Source organism: Manis pentadactyla, chromosome 18 (assembly GCF_030020395.1).
Source record: "Manis pentadactyla isolate mManPen7 chromosome 18, mManPen7.hap1, whole genome shotgun sequence".
Taxonomy (NCBI): domain Eukaryota; kingdom Metazoa; phylum Chordata; class Mammalia; order Pholidota; family Manidae; genus Manis; species Manis pentadactyla.
In genome coordinates, this window is record NC_080036.1 from 14,514,984 (window position 1) to 14,535,864 (window position 20,881).

The 20,881-nt window shown below is 48.6% G+C and overlaps 1 protein-coding gene across 5 annotated transcripts in view; it reads right to left on the minus strand.

The window, feature by feature from the left end:
* APBA2 (amyloid beta precursor protein binding family A member 2) overlaps positions 1 to 20,881 on the minus strand; it is a 235,659-nt gene that overhangs the window by 24,830 nt on the left and 189,948 nt on the right. For all 5 annotated transcript variants that reach the window (XM_036878723.2, XM_036878725.2, XM_036878727.2 and 2 more), the window contains 2 exons: positions 11,421 to 11,501; positions 10,315 to 10,351 (listed from right to left, as the gene is read on the minus strand). In XM_036878723.2, the coding sequence (XP_036734618.2) occupies positions 10,315 to 10,351; positions 11,421 to 11,501 (118 nt within the window). The remainder of the gene's footprint in view (positions 1 to 10,314; positions 10,352 to 11,420; positions 11,502 to 20,881) is intronic.

A 20,881-nucleotide genomic window follows, 5' to 3' on the forward strand; every position in this document is an offset into this window, starting at 1 on the left:
ATCGGGTGGCCGGAGGATGTGGGCCCGGGTCCACCGTCAGTCAGCCTGGAGACCTTCGCGCACTCGGCCTTCCTCCCAGGCCCACCACCACTTTCCTCACTTTACTGCTTTCTTCCCTCGGACTGCCAACCTCGGCCTAGACCTCCTCAGGACGCCTGGCGTTCAGGCTCCCCCTCCGTCCTGAACGGGGCCCAGCCTGAGCCACTCCGGTGTCCACAGGGCGAGCTGTCCTGCGGTCCCCAGTCCTCATGCCAGCAGCTGTGTCCTCACCCACTCTGCCTCAGGAACCCTCAACTCTCCCAGCTGGGAGCCACCACCAGCCAGTTCAGTAACATCTGCCCCGTTCCCTGGACTCTGCTGCCCCCACGCCCCCTCTGTCTGCCCGGGGATTCAGCCAATCTCCGACTCCCTGCTTCCTCTGGTCCTGCGGCTGGGAAGTCACCCAACGAGGCACACGGGTTCCAGCACATATTCACGGCCTGGGACTCCCGGGACTCTGACAGGGTCCCCTGGAAGCACCCCCTCGCCCTCTGTGCAGGCGCTCCTCCACACCCGTCTCCAGCTCCTCCAACTGCCAGCCTCCCTCCCTGTCTGTACTGGGCAGAGCGCTGCCTTCTGCTCCCAAGCACACCCGTGCACCATGTTGGGGGCCGCTGACCAACCCTCCGTCCCCCTTCTCCATGCAGCAGTGGGGTCCCCCCCTGGGGACTGAGGATCACCTGTGATCCCATCTCCCTCCCTCTCCAGGACCTTTGCCCCGCCGCTGTGCCCGGAACAGGGTCACAGTCCTGCCAGCTGGGTCTCCCCACACACGTTGTCTGTCAGGCTGGTCTCCGTCTCCCAGTCCAGCTGTCCCTTCTCAGCACCCTGCAGGAACAAGTCACCCAACAAGGTGGGTGCCTCCCCCCACTGCTGAACACTGACATCCTCGGGGATCAGCCAGGAAGCTCCTCTCCCTCAGCCGGCTCTCCCTGCAGGATGGAAGCCTGCCCCAGGGCCTCTGTGACCTTTTACCTGCAGAGGACGCTGTCACTCAATAAGCCCCAGCGCCACATCCCCCACAGCCTGCTCGCTGGCTCCCCTGGCAGGGCCCACAGGGACCTCCACCTCCACATGCACAAAGCTAACCCCCATCCTCCGCCACCCGACCCGGGGCACCAGGTCACAGCTCCTCACCTCAGAGCGTCAACACCCTCCTGGCCCTGCAGGCCTTCACTCCCACATCCAACCCTGTCTGCTCTGCCACCATATCTATCGTGAGTCTGTCTACATTCATCCAGTTCTGCCACCACCACCACCCACTTCACCGTGGGCTAGGCCAGCAGCCTGCATGTTGCCCATGTTGCCGTCTGTGCCCCTCCAGAACTCCCAGGTTGACATCCTGGCTCTTAGGAAGGAAACTGGGTCGTGAATGGGATCAGTGCCCTTACAAAAGCGGACCCAGGCAGCCAGCAACCTTGCCCTCTTTCCGCCACATGAATACACGGAAGGCTGCCCGCAGCCCAGAGAGGGCTCTCACCAGAACCCACCCCTGCTGGCACGCCGATCTTGTACTTCCTGCTTCCACAACTGTGAAAAATAAACATCTGTTGTTTATAAGTTGCCTGGTCTACACTGCTTTGCTGCAGCAGCCAGGATGAAGACATGAATCTACTCTGCATGCTGCCATGAGGTGGTTCTTCTAAACCAGAAATCTGGTCGTCTGATGATTTTCCTCCCTGGCTGCAGACTTCTCAGGGCCTCCCATTTCTCTCAGGATGGAAGCATGAGTCTCTGCGCCTCAAAGCATAGCATTCCCCTTCTGAGGTAAATGTGCATGTTAGGGATGGGAAGGGGGCTGCAAGGGCCTAGGTCTGGCCTTGGAGAGGGGTGAGGCAGGCTCATGGGCTGAGGGGGTGCTCTGGAGGACTTATAAGCTCACCCTTTCAATGTTTAAAAAGGCAACATAAGAAAAGCCCAACATCTCTGATGTATGTTCCATTCAAAGCTTTCTCATCCTCTCATTACTATCAATTCTCCAAAGGTCAGGGCAAGATGCCAACCTTTCTGTTATGTTTGAGCTGAGGTCTGAAGGGTGTAAAGGAATCAACAAGCCATATAGGGAAGGAAGGAGAGGGCTTTCCAGGCAGTGGAGAGAGCTGGTGTAAAGGCCCTGGGGTGGCAGGGAGTACAGAATCTTTGAAGAGCTACAAAATGTGCAATCAATCTGCCTGGTTCAGGGGGTGGGCCAGCAGTTGGAACAAGTTGAAGCTGCAAAGAAAGCACTAGCCAGACGTGGGGACCCTGGGGCCACACCAAGGACTGTCACTACAGGGTGTCACTCAGGGGAATGGTCCGACCACTCTGCCTTAGAAAGCCCATCTGGCTGCAGAGAAGCAAACAGCAGAGGGCAAGAGGGGAGAGAAGCTGGGAGGGACTGCAGTGGCCCTAGCAAGCAAAAAATGATGACGATGGTGTGGACCAGGGCTGATGACAGGGCCAAAGAGACGGCGACAGGCTGGATTCACTCTGGAGTTTAAATCAGCAGGACTGGAAGGTGGATTGGAATACGAGGCGAGGACAAGGCGGCTGGGAACAGGCTGAGAGACTGGGTGGGCTGAGCGGCCGCTCACTGAAGAGGGGCCCCTGGGAGAGGACTGGGGTGGGGATCCTGGCGAGGCTGGTTACAGGAGGCTGGTCATTTTCCAAAGACGCTCAGAGGCAGCCGCACTCCGGAGCGCTAATGAACTGTGTCAGTGCTCAGGGACGTCACGGACACGGAAGACTCAACAAGGGAAAGAGGGGCCCATGGGGACAGGGCCCAGGCCCCAGCTCTGCTGAGCTCCAGCCCTCCACACCCAGGCAGCGGAAGGTGAGCCGCAACACGGATGAAGAAGGGCAGACAGGCAGCATGGAGGGAGGCCGGAAAAAGGAAGGGGAAGCGCGCCAGCTGCGTCCACACTGGCAGGAGCCTCGTGCCTTCTGGGCATCGTGACAAGGCAGCCAGCAGTGACCTTGGTGACCTGCCTCACAGGACGTGGGGCAGGAGGAGAGGATGAGGCAGCCATTCCAAAGTCAGGTTAGGAAGAGGCAGGTGGGGTGCTGGGTGCGGACAGATGCAGGACGGGACAGCCATGTTCAGAAGCCAGTGGAGGGGAGAGTGGAAGACACAGGAGAAAAAAGACGTCAGACTGGGTGAGGTTGCAAAGAACACAGAGGGTCCTGGTCTCAACTGGGAGGAGAGGCCGCAGCCCTGAGGAGCACCCTGAGGCCACACGCCAGGCGGGCATCCAGGTCACGCCCTGGGAAGGTGGGTTGAGGATGGACAGAGGCGGCAGGGGGTGATGGACATCAGAGCCGGGAACGGCCTCAGGTCCGACGCTGCGGCCTGGTCTCCTGGCCCCAGAAGGGCTCTGCCTGCCCTGAATGCCGCCCCCACAGCACGAGCCTGCCCCAGAGCCAAATGCCCCAACACTGCCATGGGCTGAGCTGTCCCTCTCAGGATCCCGTTAAAGGTGATCCTGTAGGGCTGACATAAAAGGGAAGGTGCTGCCTCAGAAAGCAGACCCCTGGAAATGCACTGGGGAGAAGCTGCGCTGGGCCCACAGGACAGGCTGTGGCATCCCGGAAGGAAGAGTGGGGAGTTCTGCTGTGCATCAGACACCCAAGAAGCGAGCTAAAGCTCCTGGCTGCCAGAGGAAGAGAAGCGGTAACAGGGAGCTGAGGGAGGTCGATGCCAAGCTCAGTACAGCGCATATAACTGCTCAAGACAGGTCCTAAGCATAAGCTGGTACCCGAGAGAATTACTTCCTCCCATTACTAAGTGGAATGAATACAAAAACTGGTCAGAAATGGAAAAGGCATATGCCTGAGGTTAACCAACTGCAGTAACAGCAAAACAAAACAAAACTGGAAGGCCCCTAAATGGGGACATTGACCCACACAATGGGAGGTCTAAGGGACAGCACAGAGCACCCTGCCTACTGCCCTGCAGAGTGGGACCGTGGCACAATGTCCAGGATTCTGTATGAAATACAAAAAGCAAGATGGACAAAAGGGTGTCTAACCATTTACCTAAGAAAGGGGAAGCTATGCGTGTGATAAAAATACATGAAATGTTAAAACTGGTTATCTACAGTGGGAGGAAAGAATGAGGGGGTTGGGGGGAGGAAAAAAGGGAGAAAAACTAGACATCTCTGCATGTACCCTGTTTTGTGTATTTCACTTTAGAACCATGTATTTTATACAGTTGTAAAGTAACATTAAATTTTTTTTAATTCCTAAGAATTAAAAGACAAGCAAGTCTAAATGTGTATCTGGTTGTGACATAATCACAAAGAGAAGAAACAGTCCAAATTATTTTAAAACACAATAATGTGACGGTTCATCCTTCACAGACCATATTCTAAAGACAAAAGTCAATGTAAATAAATCTTGAATTGTATCTGTAGTCATGTGTCCTTGGCAACGTTGGTCTTGTTATTCTGAGACTACTGTATGATTATTGTATCGTATTTATTGCGGAACAAAACAAATGCAGAATTATGTTGGTGTCCTCGAGAATGGGGATTTGGGGCATAGGAAAAAAAAGGGTGGAATGTGAGAACCTATGGTCCTGACAAAGTATCAGTATGAATCACGACGCATTTTGCCTTAAAAACACATAGTATATTAGTCATCTAGGTATGTGCCTAACAGATTACCCCAGAACTTAGCAGCTTAAAACAACAAACATTTCTTATCTTGCTTTCTGTGGGTGGGGAAGTGGGCACAGCTTGGTAAAGTGGCTCTGGCTCAGGGTCTCTTGCAAGGCTGCAGCCCTCTTAGATCCACTTCCACATTCACTTCTGAGGCTGTCAGCCACAGACATCGGTCCTGTGCCGTGTGGGCGTCTGACACAGAGCCACTCACAAATGGCATGTTACTTCCCCCAGAGTAAGCAAGGGAACAAGAGCAAGAAACATGGCATGGTCTCGTGAATAAATACTGACTCCCTATTGTACACCTGAGACTATTACATCAACTATACTTCAATTTTTTTAAATTAAATTAAAAAAAGATAAAAGCCACAGTCTTTGTAACCTAATCTTGCAAGTGACATCCCAGCCCTTCTGCCATGTGCTTGCTATTCATTAGAAGTGAGTCATTAAGTCCAGTCTGCTCTCAAGGGGAGGAGGTTACCCAAGGCCATGAATGCCAGGAAGCGGTCCTTGTTGGGGGCCATCTTACCACACACACACAGATCTCCTCCCCCTCTGGCCAAATCAGGAGCAAAACCACCTATCATGCCCAGATTATGGTCTCTAAATATGATTTCTTGGGGCTCCTTGGAGAAATAACTAGTTCCAGTCTTGAAGCAAGACACAGTTCAGATGACCCTGGACTACCTAGTCACAGCAAGCGAAGAAGAGCTCTCAAAGACAACTGGGGTCTCATTGACGGGACGTGGAACCAACCTCAACCCCCGGCCAGAGGAGAGACAACCTAAGCGTCAATAAGGATGAAACTGACACTACATCAAACCACCAATTCTGAATACATAAACACTAACTATGTTTCAACCCAAGAGTTCTGGATGATAGATAAAAGCTCACTTGTTGCCTTCAGAGACTGTCAGAGAAACTCATTAATTAAAAAAAAGTTTTAAATAAAGAGAAGGAATGAAGTATTTAACGTGCTTTTCCTAAATGAACTCTACTCATGCTAATCAAACACTTGATGAGGGCACATTTCTTTGCATAGAGGAATTCCAGCTAATGAGTGAAAAACAAATGGTGAAGTTAGAATACCACCATTCTACAACCGCTAATCAATTAATGGGTCTAGACAATGACTACTAATGGCTGCTAATATTACAAAAAGAGAGACAACTAGATAGCATGTGCCTCCTGATAGAAGAACACAATACCTATGAAGGCTGTTCACCCAATCAAACTGAATCTGGTCAACCCTTTATATATGAACACCCAACATTTTATAGGACTTAGAAGACAGAAGAATGTGGTAAATAACACCATAAGGATGCAGCTCTGTGAAATCCATACTGCAAGGAACTCTATATGACAAATGATGCAGATTCTTCCAGAGTAACACCAACAATAATTGTAAGAGAAAAAAAGAGAGATGGATGGAGAACCTATAAAATACTAGGCATTAGGGAACTGGGAAATACATCAACCAATCTCAATGTACGGCCCTTATCTGGATCCCCACTTAAGCAACACACTGTAAACTGGGGAAGTGCAAATACTGACTGGTGAGTGGATGATATAAAAAATGGTTGTTAATTTTATAACATTTTTGGATTTTTTAAAGATAGAAATCTTTCAAAAATAGAGTTCCTTGCTTTTAGAGATATACAATTGAAATATTTAAAGAAGACATGTGAGGTCTAAGATTTGCTTTAGAATAATCTAGGAGAAGGTGGGAGTATTAGATGAGGCAACATCAGTCATGAGTGGGTAAATAATGAACACATGCTCATTATAGGATTCTTTCTATTTTTGTATATGTTTGAAATTTTTTATGATAAAAATAATTAAAAGATGGACCTTTCAAAAAGGTCTCACTTAAAATTAAGTTTCTAGTACATATCATTTTTCCTTATGTGTTCTGCCCAATCCAAAAAACTTCGGCAATTTAAATCACAGGGCTAATTTCCTTTACATATAAAGAACAGTACAAATCCATAGGGAACACCAACCATCTGACAGAGGAATGGAAAAAGGAAACAAACAGAAGGCCCAAGAAAAGAAACACAACTTATAACCATATGAAATGGTGTTTGGCGTCACTTCTGATAGGAGATATGCACATAAAATCAATGGAATACCACTTTTCTCCCATTGGCCTGGCTAAGACCAAATGGTTGGCTGGCACAGTGTTGGTGAACTAGCCCTCTCACATGCAACCGAGGGCAGAGTAACCTGTCTCCCTCTTGGGGAAGCAATCTGGTAATTTCTATCCAAATTAGTGCTGCTAGCCTGCAAACCCTGCCCTGTCTAGGAAACGATCCTCTAAAAGAACTCACACCTGAACACACAGACATATCCACAAGGCTGCCCACTGCTACACTGACTGGAAACAACCTAATAGTCCACAGGGACTGATTAATATGCTCTTGTACGTCCATGCACCTGAATCCTGTGCTGCCCCTTAAATAGCCGTTGCCTAACACAGTTGTCTCCCAGGTCTACCAAGAATGAGAAAGCCAAGTGCAGACCTGTGTGGTCAGCCCAATATCTATTTTAACAAAAAGGTCTATACTACATATAGCCTGTGTATGTCCAACAAATTTCTGGAAAGATTCACAAGAAATCTAACACTGGCTTCCACTGCAGAGAAGGATTAGGGATCTGAGATGTGCAGACAGAAAAAGGAAAAGTACTATGGGGACTTTCAGGGTAGAATTCATTTTTGATTCTTATGGCTTTTGGCTTGATCTAAGCACAATTCAGAGAAATCTTAACAAACCCCTACTAGTGAATAAAAGTTCGTATTTTTAAATATGCTAAATCCCTATTCGTGATGACCAAATGCAGTGCTGGAAACAAGATCAAACATTGTTTTGTTTGTAAAAAATAAAAGTCATTTTGGTTGTCACAGCCTCTCTTCGGAACACCTGTATCCCTTTTTGTCCCGCACATTCACTTACTCCCGTCCTGCCACCCGCCGCCCAGGCTGCTCTCTGGCTCAGGAGCCCCGGCCCCTCCAACAGGCTGAAGAGGAGGTGTCTTCAACTTGGGGGTCTAGCTGAACAGGTTCACCCCAACTGCTCATTTTAGGAACAAACTCAGTCTCAGATCCTAAGAGCCCACTGCATGAAAATAACCAAGTGGCGTTACTGTTTGAGGTCCAAGTAAACCCTCAGACTCACAAGGTCTCCTAAGCTCAACTAGACATGAGGCTGCTTTCTCAGCAGTGAAAAGGCAAGAGCCCCAGGTTGCCATCTGGACTTTTCTAAGAGAGCCCACGCAGAAGTCCGTGCAGTACCCACAGAGCCATGCGGGAGCTAGGCGCAAGCACGAAGGCAGGCCACACCCATCAAGGAGGGTGTGTGGGGCCATCCCCGTTTAAGAGCAGGTCTGTCTGACCATCCATGGGCATGGCTTCCAGGGCCCCTCAAGAGATGTATCCAGTTACAAGAATCCCCTTTATGGGAAGCCTGGAGCTCTGCACCCCCTGAGGGATTACAGTTCTCCCATCTAGATGCAGGCGACCATTCTGACAATCTTCCCCACAGCCGGTGTGGACTTTTGCCCTCTCCTTCTTCCTTCTGCGCAGACCTGAAAGCAGAGTTTGGAGCTACACAGACCCTGCGCAGAGCTGAGGGAAGCCGCCTGCGAAGAATGCCAAGAGACGCAAAGATGCTGGTCCCTGGCATCAGGATGTCAGGAACCAGCAGCCACTCACCTCCAGGCTTCTTTACGCAGGACACTCCCCTATGGTACGAGCTCAGTGTAGGTGGTATTTTGTTATCTGCATTAAAATGCATTCCTAACTAATAAAGGTGTTTCATTTGGGGATGGTTTCCCCACCTTTATCACATTCTCAGGCTTTTTGTCATTATCTCTCCCTGTTGCTGAGTAAGATATTTGGTCCCTGAAAGCTTTATTAAATATGAATTCTCTACTATCAAGGAATGTGCTTTTCCTTAAAGGTCCTCTATATTTTCGTATCATATCTCCTACAGGAAACTCTAACGTAAGGCTGTCCCACTGGTTAGAGCTGGTCACAAGCAGCATTAGCCTGTCTCAATCGGTTTGAGGCATCCAACATTGCTTTGATATGGTTTAGAACAATCTGAGCTGGTATAGAGAAAGCAAGTCTTCCAGGAGGGAGGTAGTACTCAGAGCACTCAGGCACTGACACTGCCTCCCCATCCCTCCCCATGCCCCTCCGGCAGGCACGAAGCTGATTCAGAAACCAGGGGAGTCTAATGTCCAAATCATTCCCCTAGACAGTGGGAGGGAGGTCTACCCGAACAATGCCAGGATCCATTGAAAAGTGAGCTTCTTGGATCTACAAGAGCCTATGTCCCCGCAACAGCATGACTGGCACAGCCCTGTCTTGTCATTCTGATCTCCAAGGAAAATGGTGCTGGGATATGTGTATCTTCCCTTATTTGTGAGGTTTTGAGTCCTATTAATCAGCAACCTTATCAAACCCTATTGGCGGGTGGGGAATAGGGTGGGTGTGGTCTCTTCCTGCCAATCATCAGGTCTTGAAAAAAACCACAACTAGCCAGTTGGATTGGAATCATCAATAACCTATTGTGACCTCATGAAAACCGCTTTGATCAAGATTTAACCAGCTAAAATTTACCTAAAACCACATGTAAACTCCAGGGCAAAACCCACTTAAGCCTATTTGCATTGGTCAAAACGAAGTCAAGTCTATCTGAATTGTATCATACTGGTTTTGACAGTTCAAAACTGGTTTTTACCCAGTTTGAGCAACACTGGACCAGTATAATGTTGAACCAGTCAAAACTGGACTGAGCCAGTGAAATCATTCTTAACCAGCTTGAATTGGATTATCCTGGTTCAAACTAGTCCCCTGAAAAGGCTTTGGGTAGGAAGGATTTAAAGTTGTTTATTTCTGAAGATTAATTTACCTTGCTTCCATAAATATTCATAAAACTTAACAGCTTACTGGAAGAATTAGTAAAATTCACATTGTTTATTGTAACACACTAGCTAGAGCAGGAAAGAGCCTCCTGGCAAAGAAAGATCTTGCTTCTGAGGTTCTTTACTGTGCGGTCAGAGGGCCTCATGACGAAGCTGCCGAGGTTACTGTAGGCCCTTCAGACGACACAAAGCTGGCTCCCCCCACAGCCAAGCAGACATGCTCCCCACACCAAAGAGTGACACAGAACAATGGGTTTTTGGGTTTTTTTATTGATGTTGAAGTGCAATGTTAAGCCCCTCAAAAAATACAGGAGAGTGGAGGGAAATGAAGAGTCTAAAAATAAGAATAACAGCCTGAATTTGGATGCAATTATATCCATCCTAATCAGAAGTGTTAGATCATAATTAGCTGCTTACACAGACACACTTCAATCTATTAATCCAATCATCAGTGTCATGTGTGAGGCCATTACCAAGGATGTAATTAAATGGGATGGTCTACTGTTCTCTAATCAACCAAACCCCCACCCCTCTCAAGACTATATGGGTGCTTATGAAGTGCTCAATCAAATGCCCAAGCACCTTTCCTTATAACAGCCCTGTCTTCACCTGCAAGGTGTACCTTTCTCCCAAGCTCAGCAGGAGAAAAAGTAAAAGGACCATTCGCTTGGACATAAAAACACAACTGAGAGATAAAGTCACTTACCGGCCACAAAACTTGGAAATGATGCCACCTTCTTTGTCTGTTAGGAAATATGAAGACAAACCAACCACATAAGTTGTAAGTAGATGGCCCATAAGGTCTAGGCTGACAGGAGTACCAGGGACGGAAAACTGAACCCTGTGAGTGACTGGTGTTCCCCAGATGTCAGCTCTATAGAGCAAAGCAGAGTCATTCAGGCACCAGGATGTGTAGGTGGGGCACATGTGATGAATGGGAAGACCTGGGGTACAAAAGGCCATCAACTAAAATCTAAGGACCCCTAAATTAGCATGTCACTGCTAGAAAGGAGCCTAGGGATCATGTAATCAATGGTTCTCCAGCTGGTGGTCACGAGAATTACCTGGGCATATCTTCAAAAGCAAGATAAAGGAGATTAGCCACCACTCTGAGGGTAGCGATAGTTATTTTTTCAAAGTTAGAAAATCTCATCGAAACTATATTATCCAGGAAAGGGAAATAACTTGCTTGAGGCCTCATTTAAATAACCTCCATTATGGCAGTGTTAGTTTATACGGGATTTCTTGTAAAACCATGTTGTTGGTTTAGAGCAGTGGTTCTCAGCCAAGATGACTTCTGTCCCTCAGGGGACATGTGTTGATGTCTGCAGACATTTTTGGTTGTCACGACTTGGGGAGGAGGTTTGCTGCTGGCATCTAGTGGGTAGAGGCGAGTGATGCTTTTAGACACTCTCTACAATGCAAAGGACAGCCCTTCACAACAAAGTATGATCTGGCCCCAAATGTCAACGGTGCTACTGTTGAGTAACCCTCGTTTAGAACGTGACTGTCAGCTAACGGGGTGGAATGAGCTTCTGGCAAGTCAGGGAGCACTGAAGACCCCTCCACACACTATTGGCCACCCCTGAACACACAGTGGTGTAGGCCTGAATCAGCAGGAGAGGAGATTTACCTCCCCACCCAGGGCCAGCCGTCTTTACCTCCTCTGCTTCCAAGGACACCCAACTGTGCTTGACCAGACTGCCCCCACCCCAGGCCCTGGGTGGGAGGAGAGCACCGGGGAGGGAGTGGGCAGACCACAGCAGAGCGGGCAGCTCCCTAGGTCAGAGGTCTCATCCTTGGAAAGATTACCTCCGGGACGTTGTTATTGTCAATGGGTCCATTGAGATCAGAGCGCTGCTGCTTCCTGGGCTGCTCCAGACCATTGCAAACCTGGAAACCAGGAGGTGAAAGATGAAGGCAGCGTTTTTACACATCAGAAAAATAAACCAAGATGCAAACCTGGAGATACCAGATGATAAAATTTTGTAAAATGCATGTGCACATAGGTGTATGCATGTGTGTATATACATGTCTGTGTGCACACAGAGTTTAATTAAGCTTTTCTGCAACTACATGTATACTTTCACACTTTAAAAAAGTTATTTGAATCACACTTTCTAATGTTATTCATTTTTATTTTTAATTGCAATAAAATGCACATAATATAAACTTTGCCATCATAACCATTTATAAGTGTACAATTCAGTGGCATTAAGCACATCTGCACTGTTGTGCAAACATCACTACCACCTATCTCCGGGACTTTTCATCTTGCAAAGCTGAAACTCGGTGTCCAATAAACACTAACCCCCTATTCCCTCCTCCCCTGGCAACCACCAGGTTGGCTATCAATTTAATTACTCCGGGTACCTCTTATAAGTGGAATCATAAAAGAACTGGCTTATTTCACTTAGCATAATGTCCTCAAAGTTCATTCAGGTGTAACGTGTCAAAATTTCCCCCCTTTACAAGGCTGACTGATATTCCCAGTGTTTGTATATGCATTTTGTTTATCTATTCATCTGCTGATGGCTGGCCAACAGAATTGCTTCCACCTTTTGGCTGTTGTAAATAATGCTGTTATGAACACAGTGTACACATATCTCTTAGAATAACTGCTTTCAAGTCTTTGGGTATGCTTCCAGTAGTAGAATTGCAGGATCCCGTTGTAATTTTATTGTTAATGCTTTGAGGAGGTGTCATACTGTTTTCCATAGCAGCTGTACCATTATACATTCCCAACAACACTGTCCAAGGGTTAAAATCATATTTCTAAAAAATCTAAATTCTTAGTTTAATGCAAACTCTAAATACTAACATTTAAATTCTTTAGTTAATGCAAATTAGTCAATCTACTACTAGAAAAAATAAAATGCCCCAAGGACATGCCATAAGTCTCCTCTTAAAGAAACCATCAAACCAAAAATTCTTTTCCTTCAATTAACAAAATTTAAAGTTAGCTATACTTTCCTACTTAGTGCCTTATACCACCCAAAAGATAGAAGCCAGATCCATAGCACTGAAACCACTGTCCAAACCCCAAAGGGGGTCCTAGTAAGCCAGCATGTTAAGTCAAGTTCCAGAACCTTCTGGAAATAAATTATCAAGCAATAATAATATGATGATGATGAAGATGATGACAATGACATGGATGATGTTATATTTACAAGTAAATTTAATTTATAATTATATTTATTATTATAAATTTATATTTATGACTAAGGTACATTATTCACAACACCCTTTCCCATACAAGATGGACAGTCCTGTCCCTGCTTCACAGGTCAGAGGACCAAGCCTCCAAGTGTTGGTTGGCACTGATGGCTGGGTTCCCACAGGTTTAGGTGGTAGAGCGCAGTGTCACTGCCAATCCCCTTCCTGTCATGTCTGCTGACTTCACTCAATCTTTTGGGGGGGGGTGGTTAGTGATAAATTAAAAGAGACGTTAGCCCACCCTCCTGGCACTGAGGGGAAGAGGAGTGCCACGTACCAAGCAGACCAAGGATTCCTAGCTGAGCATCCCCTCCATGCCTGGACACCACCAGATTTCAGAGGTGGTGGGATGGGAAAAGTGGGGCTGGGCTTTAAGGATGGGAAGATGTACACACAGAGGAGGAAGGGAGGGACTTGCCACAGGAGAAACCAGGTTCCAAGCTGCAGGAGGAAATGAGGGCTTCCTGGAACGGTGCTGGTGCAGAGATGCAGCGGGGACCCGGGAGGGTCAGGAGTCAGGCTGGCCCCTGCTTCCTCTGCTGGAAGCCCAACAGACTGTCCCTTGCCCCGTGAGCTCTCAGAGCACGCACATGGGCCCTGACCACACCCCACTGTCCTAACGTGTTCCAAGGGAGGGCTCTGGGACTCCGGCTTGTCCGGGACAGTGGGCATGCTCCTCTGTCTTTCCCAGCCCTCCTCCCCAGGAGCTGAACCCACCCTTCCCCAGACGAGAGGGCTGTGACCCCCCCCTGGGGGCTCCACCCCAGTGGGCCCTGTGCTGACCAAGCAGAGTGGACAGTGCCCCGTCCTGCAGGGCTGAGCCTGGCCTGGGCACCATGTCCACCAGTGTCCCATCAGAGCCAGGTTTGCTCCCTGAACCCCTAGATAACTCTTCTTGTTCTGGCCAAGGTACACCAGGCAAATTCACCCAAAGGATCCCATGGGGGCTCTCACCTCAAATGCTATTCCTGGCCTCCTTAAGTAAAACTCTGATTTGGGACGTTCCCCCAGATAACCTTCTGTTGTCTTGCACACTTTGCTACTCAAGGTCTGCTTTGAGCACATCAATGCTTTTCCTGTTGCTTGAAGGATCTCTAACCTGGTTACCTTACCTAAGCTAAGTTCATGGACTTCTAAGTTCATTTCCTACAGGCTGGCACTGCTCTGCTGGGAGCTAAACAGACACCAGTAATCTCCAAAACCCCAAAGAAATAAAGCAATCAGCTGACAAATGCAAACAGGCCAACTGCACACACACCTGCTGCAGACAGAACGTGTCCCCCCAACATTCATGTTGAAATCAAGGTGTGGGTAACAGGAGGTGGGGCCTCTGGGAGGTAACAAGGTCATACGGGTGCTGTCCTCAGGAATGGGATTAGTGCCCTTATGGAGGACACCCCAGTGGGCTCCTTTGCACTTCTGCCATGTGAGGACCCAGCAAAAAGGTGCCATCTGTGAACCAGGAAGGGGGCTCTCACCAGACACCAAAACTGCTGGCACCACGATCCTGGACTTCCCAGCCTCCAGAACTGTGAGAAAGACATGCCTGTTGTTTATAAGCCCCCCAGTCGGTGGTATTTTCGTTATAGCAGCCTGAGCAGACTAAGGTAACACTCCTTCCATGAATGTTACAGCTTGGGGTAGAATGTAGCTTTTCTGGCAGACGGAGGGCAGCAGAGTCTCATCAGGGCGCCGATACACTGTGGGAAAAGGCAATACCAGGAATGCAGCTTGCCATGTGCTGAGTGCCCTTGGCAAATGGAAGAGGTGTCCCCTCTGGGGGACAAGGCCCACAGGGTTGGGGCATGGCCAGCCACTGTGCAGCTTCGGGCCAGGGTCCATGGCTTGGCCAGGAGGGCACAGGCTGGATGCAAGCATCCCCACACTCATCCATGGGACACTGGATATGGGGCCAAAGTATTAGGTGACCACATGCAACACAAGGTCTTGGGTGTACCTACCATGGCAACGTCCCCCCAGAGCTTCTACAGCTGGGCCCTTTCCTCCATGTCAGCATTTCCTCTCCCTCCCTCGCGGACCACTCATCACCATGACAACCCCATCTCATAGTGACCAGCCAGACTGTTTTCTGAGAGGGGGGCTTGTGTCACTTCTCCTTGGAAGAGCCCATCTCGTGCTCTAATTTTCATCTTGGGGGCAGGGCAGGGGGTGCTTGGCAGCTTCTGAAACTAACATGGTAAGAGTTCCACATGAATTTGGGGTTCCCGGCATCATAGATGATGTTATTTAAATATTTCTGTGCCCTCCCCATGGCACAGCAGCCAGCTACAGTTCAAAGTAAGATGCTGGCCACAGTTACCTCGGTCCTTCACAGCCAACAGGGAAAGCAGGGCCACGCCCCTCACAAGGTCACCGTAGTGGGGCATCTCAGTGCCGTGAGCTGGAATCCCCATCAGCCATCCCTTCAGGGAAGGTGGCAAATGCAACATGTGAAGTGAGATCTGTTCATGTGGCGGGGAACCATCCCCCTGGGAGCTCTGATAATAGGACATGAGTGTGTGGCACAGACTGGTCCTAACCTGCCAGGACCAGGGACAGCTGCTCAGGACAGAGATGATTTGCCTGTAATAAAAATACACTAATTTGAGTAGATCGCTTTAATAAGTATCTTGGCTTCAGTTGGTGAATCTAAAAGCTGGGACTTTTTAAAGTGCCCATTCTGATGTTGTCTGCTTGAATAAACTGAAAATACAGCAGAACAACCCACACCGCTTTGGACTCAGTGACAGCAAACAAGCGCACACCCACCCACACTCACGCCATCTGTAATAAGAGGCAAATGCTTCCAAGCATTCTTCTGAATGACAAACGTGTTAGTGACACATGGGGGAGCTCACGGGAGGGACAGAGCACCCCAGGCGAGCCACAACCTTCCCACCGGACTGTCCTACTGCTCCTCATACGCGGCTCTCGCCAGGCAGTTCCCAGGCTGAGGAGCGCCGCAGTGGGGTGGCGCCTTCTCAAGGATCACTTCCTGTCCCATTTTCAAAGGCATCGGTCATCCCTACTCAGGGTATCCCAACTAAGACACCTTCCTCTACCCTACTCAGAGGGGGTCAGCCAGGGCCCACTGCCCGCCGCACGCTCCACGCAGGGCCAAGCTGGGTGCACAGGCCTCCGCAGTCGGCTGGAACGTCTGGACTTGGCACCCTGAACATCGACCAGCCTTTCAATCTGTCCCAGACAAATAGGTGGCTCAAAAAAATGACAATATGGCCTTTTTCTGCTGCTCCTTTTATGATTCAGGTCACCCCCATGATACCTGGAGGAGAAGGAGAGCTTGAATAAAGTATTCTTGTAATAGTCATCTTCATGGGGGTGATCGTATCTTTCCGAAGCCCACCTAAGAGAATCATGACAAGATCACTGGGGAAACTAGCCCGTCGGTCTGCCTTTTAGAATCTCCAGGCCAGCCCGGGAAGGGGACTGAGGAGGGAGAGTCCCTCCCCACACTCCCCCAGCCCTCACGGGTGTGGAACACACCTTCACCAGAAAGTTATTCATTGTCCATCTGAAATTGAAGCTTAAATGGGTGCCCTGTTGTTAATGCTAAATCTGGCAGCCCTACAGGGGGATGACTGAAGTCCCACGTGGCCTGTTCCCTGCGCCTGGTCTACTGAAACTCTCCACTAACCACTGGGACTGTCCAGCGTGTCCTCTGCTTTGTCATTCACTCGTTTCATGGAGCCATATAAAGAGCAGGTGGCAGGTAGGGTGCTTGGCTCAGCGTTTCAGAACAGGACCCTATTTTTCTAAACTGGGCTCTGTGTTTCAACCCTTTGTGAAGCACTGTCCAAAAGCTGCATCTACACGCCCATTGCCAAGAAGTACATGCTGTGCACCCTGCACTGCTCTGGGTGCCCTGCATCGAGGACAGGAAGGTGCATGCAACAAGGTCACATCCCGGGGCAGCTCCCCATCCAGCGTGGCAGAACTCAGCGGTCCTGCGGGCCTGAGACCCTCTGTGGGCAAGCCGGGGTGTGAACAGATACATGCTTAACAAAGGCAGTCCTGTGGGATCAGACTAAGGGACTGATGGGGTGAGCCCAACGGCCAAACCAGCAAGGCTTCCGGGCTAGGAAATCTTTTTTCATTTGAGTGTAACCAGAACCTTCATGCCTTGCTAACAGGAATGTAGCAAGTTCAGCCTGAGAAAAATAGTTTGTGATTTCTCTAAATGTTAAACATGATAAGCTCATACAACCCAGCAATTCCACACCTGGGTATAGACTGAAAAGAACTGAAAACAGGCATCTTACACAGAAGTTTGTACCTGAATGCTCATAGCAGCATTATTCACAGTAGTCAAAAGGTGGAAACATCCCCAATGCCTATCAATGGATGAATGGATAATCGGAGTGTGGTCTATCCATTCAATAGAATATCATTCAGCCATAAAAAGGACGGACATCCTGACACTTAAAGTAACACAAATGTACCCTGAAAACATTATGCTAAGTGAAAGAAGCCAGACACAAAAGTCACATATTGTATGACTCCACTGAGGGAAATGTCCAGAAAGAGACAAATCTATAGAGAGAGAAGCAGATTTATCATTGGCAGGGGCTGGCGGGAGGGGAAAGTGGGGAGTGACTGCTGAATAAGCATGGGGTCTACGTTCAGGGAGATGAAAATGTTATAAAACTAAGCAGTGGTGTTTGCACAACATTGTATTAGATGCCACAGAACCGTACACTTCACAATGGTGTGAATGAGAAATGTTATGTTATATGTGTATCACTATGATTTAAACATAATGGGGAAAGTAAGAGTAACCAAAGCCCTGTACAAATCTAAAGCACACTGCCTCTGCCCACGAGAGCCGCATCAGCTCAGTGTGGAAGGCACCCTGGACACAGGTCAAAGGGGGGAGGGCGGGCCAAGGGGAGGAGGGGGGCTGTCCAGGCGGAAGTGGTGCGGCCACAGTGACTTCTCCAGGCCTCCTGCTGCACATACCAGGATGTCACGCCCAGACGCACTTGGAGAAATAAGGGGGTTCTGACACTGGAAGCAAGCCATGCTACGGAACCAGAGAGCTTTCCTTTTGGTTTTATTCAACTCTCAAAGGAGAAACCCTTTCTAAAACCATTGATGGGGGCCAGCCTGTGTGCTTTTACAAGTTTGCTACAAACACCAGCACATTTTCCCGTCCTGCTGAGTTAAAGGCAGGAAGCCCTGTGTGAACAGACTTAATGACTGCAACCTTCTGAGCAGAAGAGTAGTTTCTTGGCTTTAAGGCAGGTTCCCACATTCTTCCAGGAGGCCTGAGACCACCCCCCCATGTTCCCACAACTGCTCCCACACTCAGCCTAGAGCCCTGCACACATAATTCTGAGAAAGCGAACTTGACATCTGAAAAATGGGTGAAACAAAAGTATGTAAGTCAAAAGAAAATTAAATGAGCAATACTAAGTCAATATCAGAATTCCATTTCCAGGGCACCTCCCATAGCTAACTTCCCCTCCTCTACACAGGCCACCATTCCCAGCATGGAATTGCTAGGACTAGCTTTCTGCTCCCCCAGTATGAGAAGGAGCTCTCCACTTCAGTAGGGATTATTACTACTAAATAATAACTCACTGGACCTGCCTAGGGCAGCCAACACTAAAATTGAGGCCTATGATTCATAGTTTGAAAAATAAGTTTAACCAGTTCCTGTGTAAAGAAGATACCAATGATCCAATAAGCTTCTATGAAAGCTACCTGTTCAACTTCCAAGAATATACAGAATAGAACATTCGGTTTTCCTAAAATTGGGGATAAGAGAGTAGAATTAGCTGTTATTTTAATGGTGTATTTGACAATATATTTTTATTTTAATGATTCTAACAAAGTATGACCTCAGCTATTTTACTTAAATGTCTGATCAGCACAATCTAAGCAAAGAGCTCGTCTTTTGCCCCTCCCACTCCTGCCAAGGCGGGACCACAGCTGTTACGGGACAAGTCCTAGAAGGAAAGAAGAGGAGTAGCTCCTTTTCCACTCAGGACGCGGTCGTCCTAGTCACGGTTTGTCTGAATCCTGAATATCCTCCTGAAGCCTCCCAGAGGTGTGCAGACCCACACCGCCTTAGGATCACACACACCAGCGTCCACAGGCCCGTGCGTGTGTGGTCAGCTCATCTCTACTGTGCCTACAACAAAATGGTTTTGTTTGGCGCAGAATGATCTTGTGTGTGTGTGTGGCACTGGCTCCATAGGTTCAGACTGGCTCTACTTGGACTTAGATGATTCAGATTGGCCCAAGCCAGCTGATGGACCAAAAGCCTTTTTTTTCCTTTTATTTTTTAATTTGGTAAATATATGTAAAAATAAAATTTATCATTTTAACCATTTTTAAGTGGACACCTAAGTGTCATTATGTGCATTCACACTGATGTACAACCATCACCATTATCCTCTCCCAGAACTTTCCATCTCCCCCAACAGAAACTCTGCACCCATTAAACAGTAACTGCCCATTCCCCCTCCCCTGGCAACCACATCTACTTTCTGTCTCTACGAATTTGACTACTCTAGGAACCACATATAAGTGGAATCATAACCCCAAAATATTAAATCATACAGGATTTGACCTTTCGTGACTGGTTCATGTCTCTTAGCATGGTGTCCGCAAGGTTCATCCCTGTGTAGCAGGGGTCAGCATTTCCCTCCTTTTTAAGGCTGAATAATTTCCATTGGACGTAAAAAAAAAGCCTTTTCTTTTGTACTTACCACTATAATTGTGACACACACAGAGAAGAAAATTCTTCCACAGGTGCCAAAAAATATTATCAGGCATGACCTCTGAATATGGGCCAAACTGCCCATATTTAGGTGACTTTAAATCATTTGAGGGGAGGGCAAAAAAGATGGTAGAAAGCAAGGCAGAAACTTTCTCCCACACAAACACCAAGGAAGCAACTACAGCAAATATAACTGACCCTGCAAATGACCTGAAGGCTGCAGAACAGACCACCGGCACCTGGGAAGAAGACCACACAGAGAAGGGTGAAGTGGCAGAGCCATGATCAATCAGGACCCCAGCCTTCCCCCATCCCAGCCCACAAGTGGGAGGGAGAGGAAATACGGGGAGGGGACAGGTGCTCAGGAACTCTGCACACATGGCCCTGGAGATCTGCTCTGGGAACACGCGTCCACACTTCACTGGGTTCTGGTGATCAGTGGGGCTGGACGCCAGGACCAGTGGGAGCACTCTGGGAGGAGGAGACTCCAGCTGCTGTGGAGGACAGGAGCTCTCTGCCAGTCCCACTGAGACCCAAAGCAGAGGCAGCAGCTTGAAAGATTTGCCAGCAGTGGGAGAGGTGCCAGAGGGGCAAGAGTTGGATGAAGCTGTCTCCACAGGAGAAGGGCAGATGGATGACACTTCCTCAACCTGTCTGTGGGGGCCCCTAATGCTCTACCTCCCTCACTGGTGGCTCAGCACAAAGGCACTTCCTTGGGCACCTGCCTGCCTGCCCTGTGTGCTTCACCCGGCAGTATCAGACTTTGCTGCCTGTCAGGCAGAGGAAAGCCTTCCCAGCTTTCTTGGCCCTACCTCAGCCCAACAGAGGAGGTGCCTATGGGAGCTGTCTCCAAGAACTCCTTCCTCTTCATGGATGGCCCAACCCAGCACCCTTGCCCCACCCACCTATTAGCCTAGCAGGACAGCCAAGGCTGCAGGGCAGGCAGAGGGCGGCACTGTCCACATGATTTCAGCACAAGCACTGCTGTTCTGATCACAAAGGGCCGGCTGAGGCAAACTACCCTCCACCATGGACTGAGAGAGACCACTGCTGGCAGACAGACAGAAAGGTGACACCACCCATAGCCCACCAACAGCAACTGGGGCTCCACCTCAAGGAGATCCAGGCACTGGAGAGTAAAGAGCCTTGAGCTTCTGGGTACCAGAGGATACCTTCTTTATAAAACCATGACTTTACAGACAGGAAGCATAGCAGATATACCTAATACAAAGTTAGAAACACAGAAACCCTGAAAAATGAGGAGGTATAGGAATAGTTCCAAACTACAGGATAAGAGGGCTAAATGAAAGAG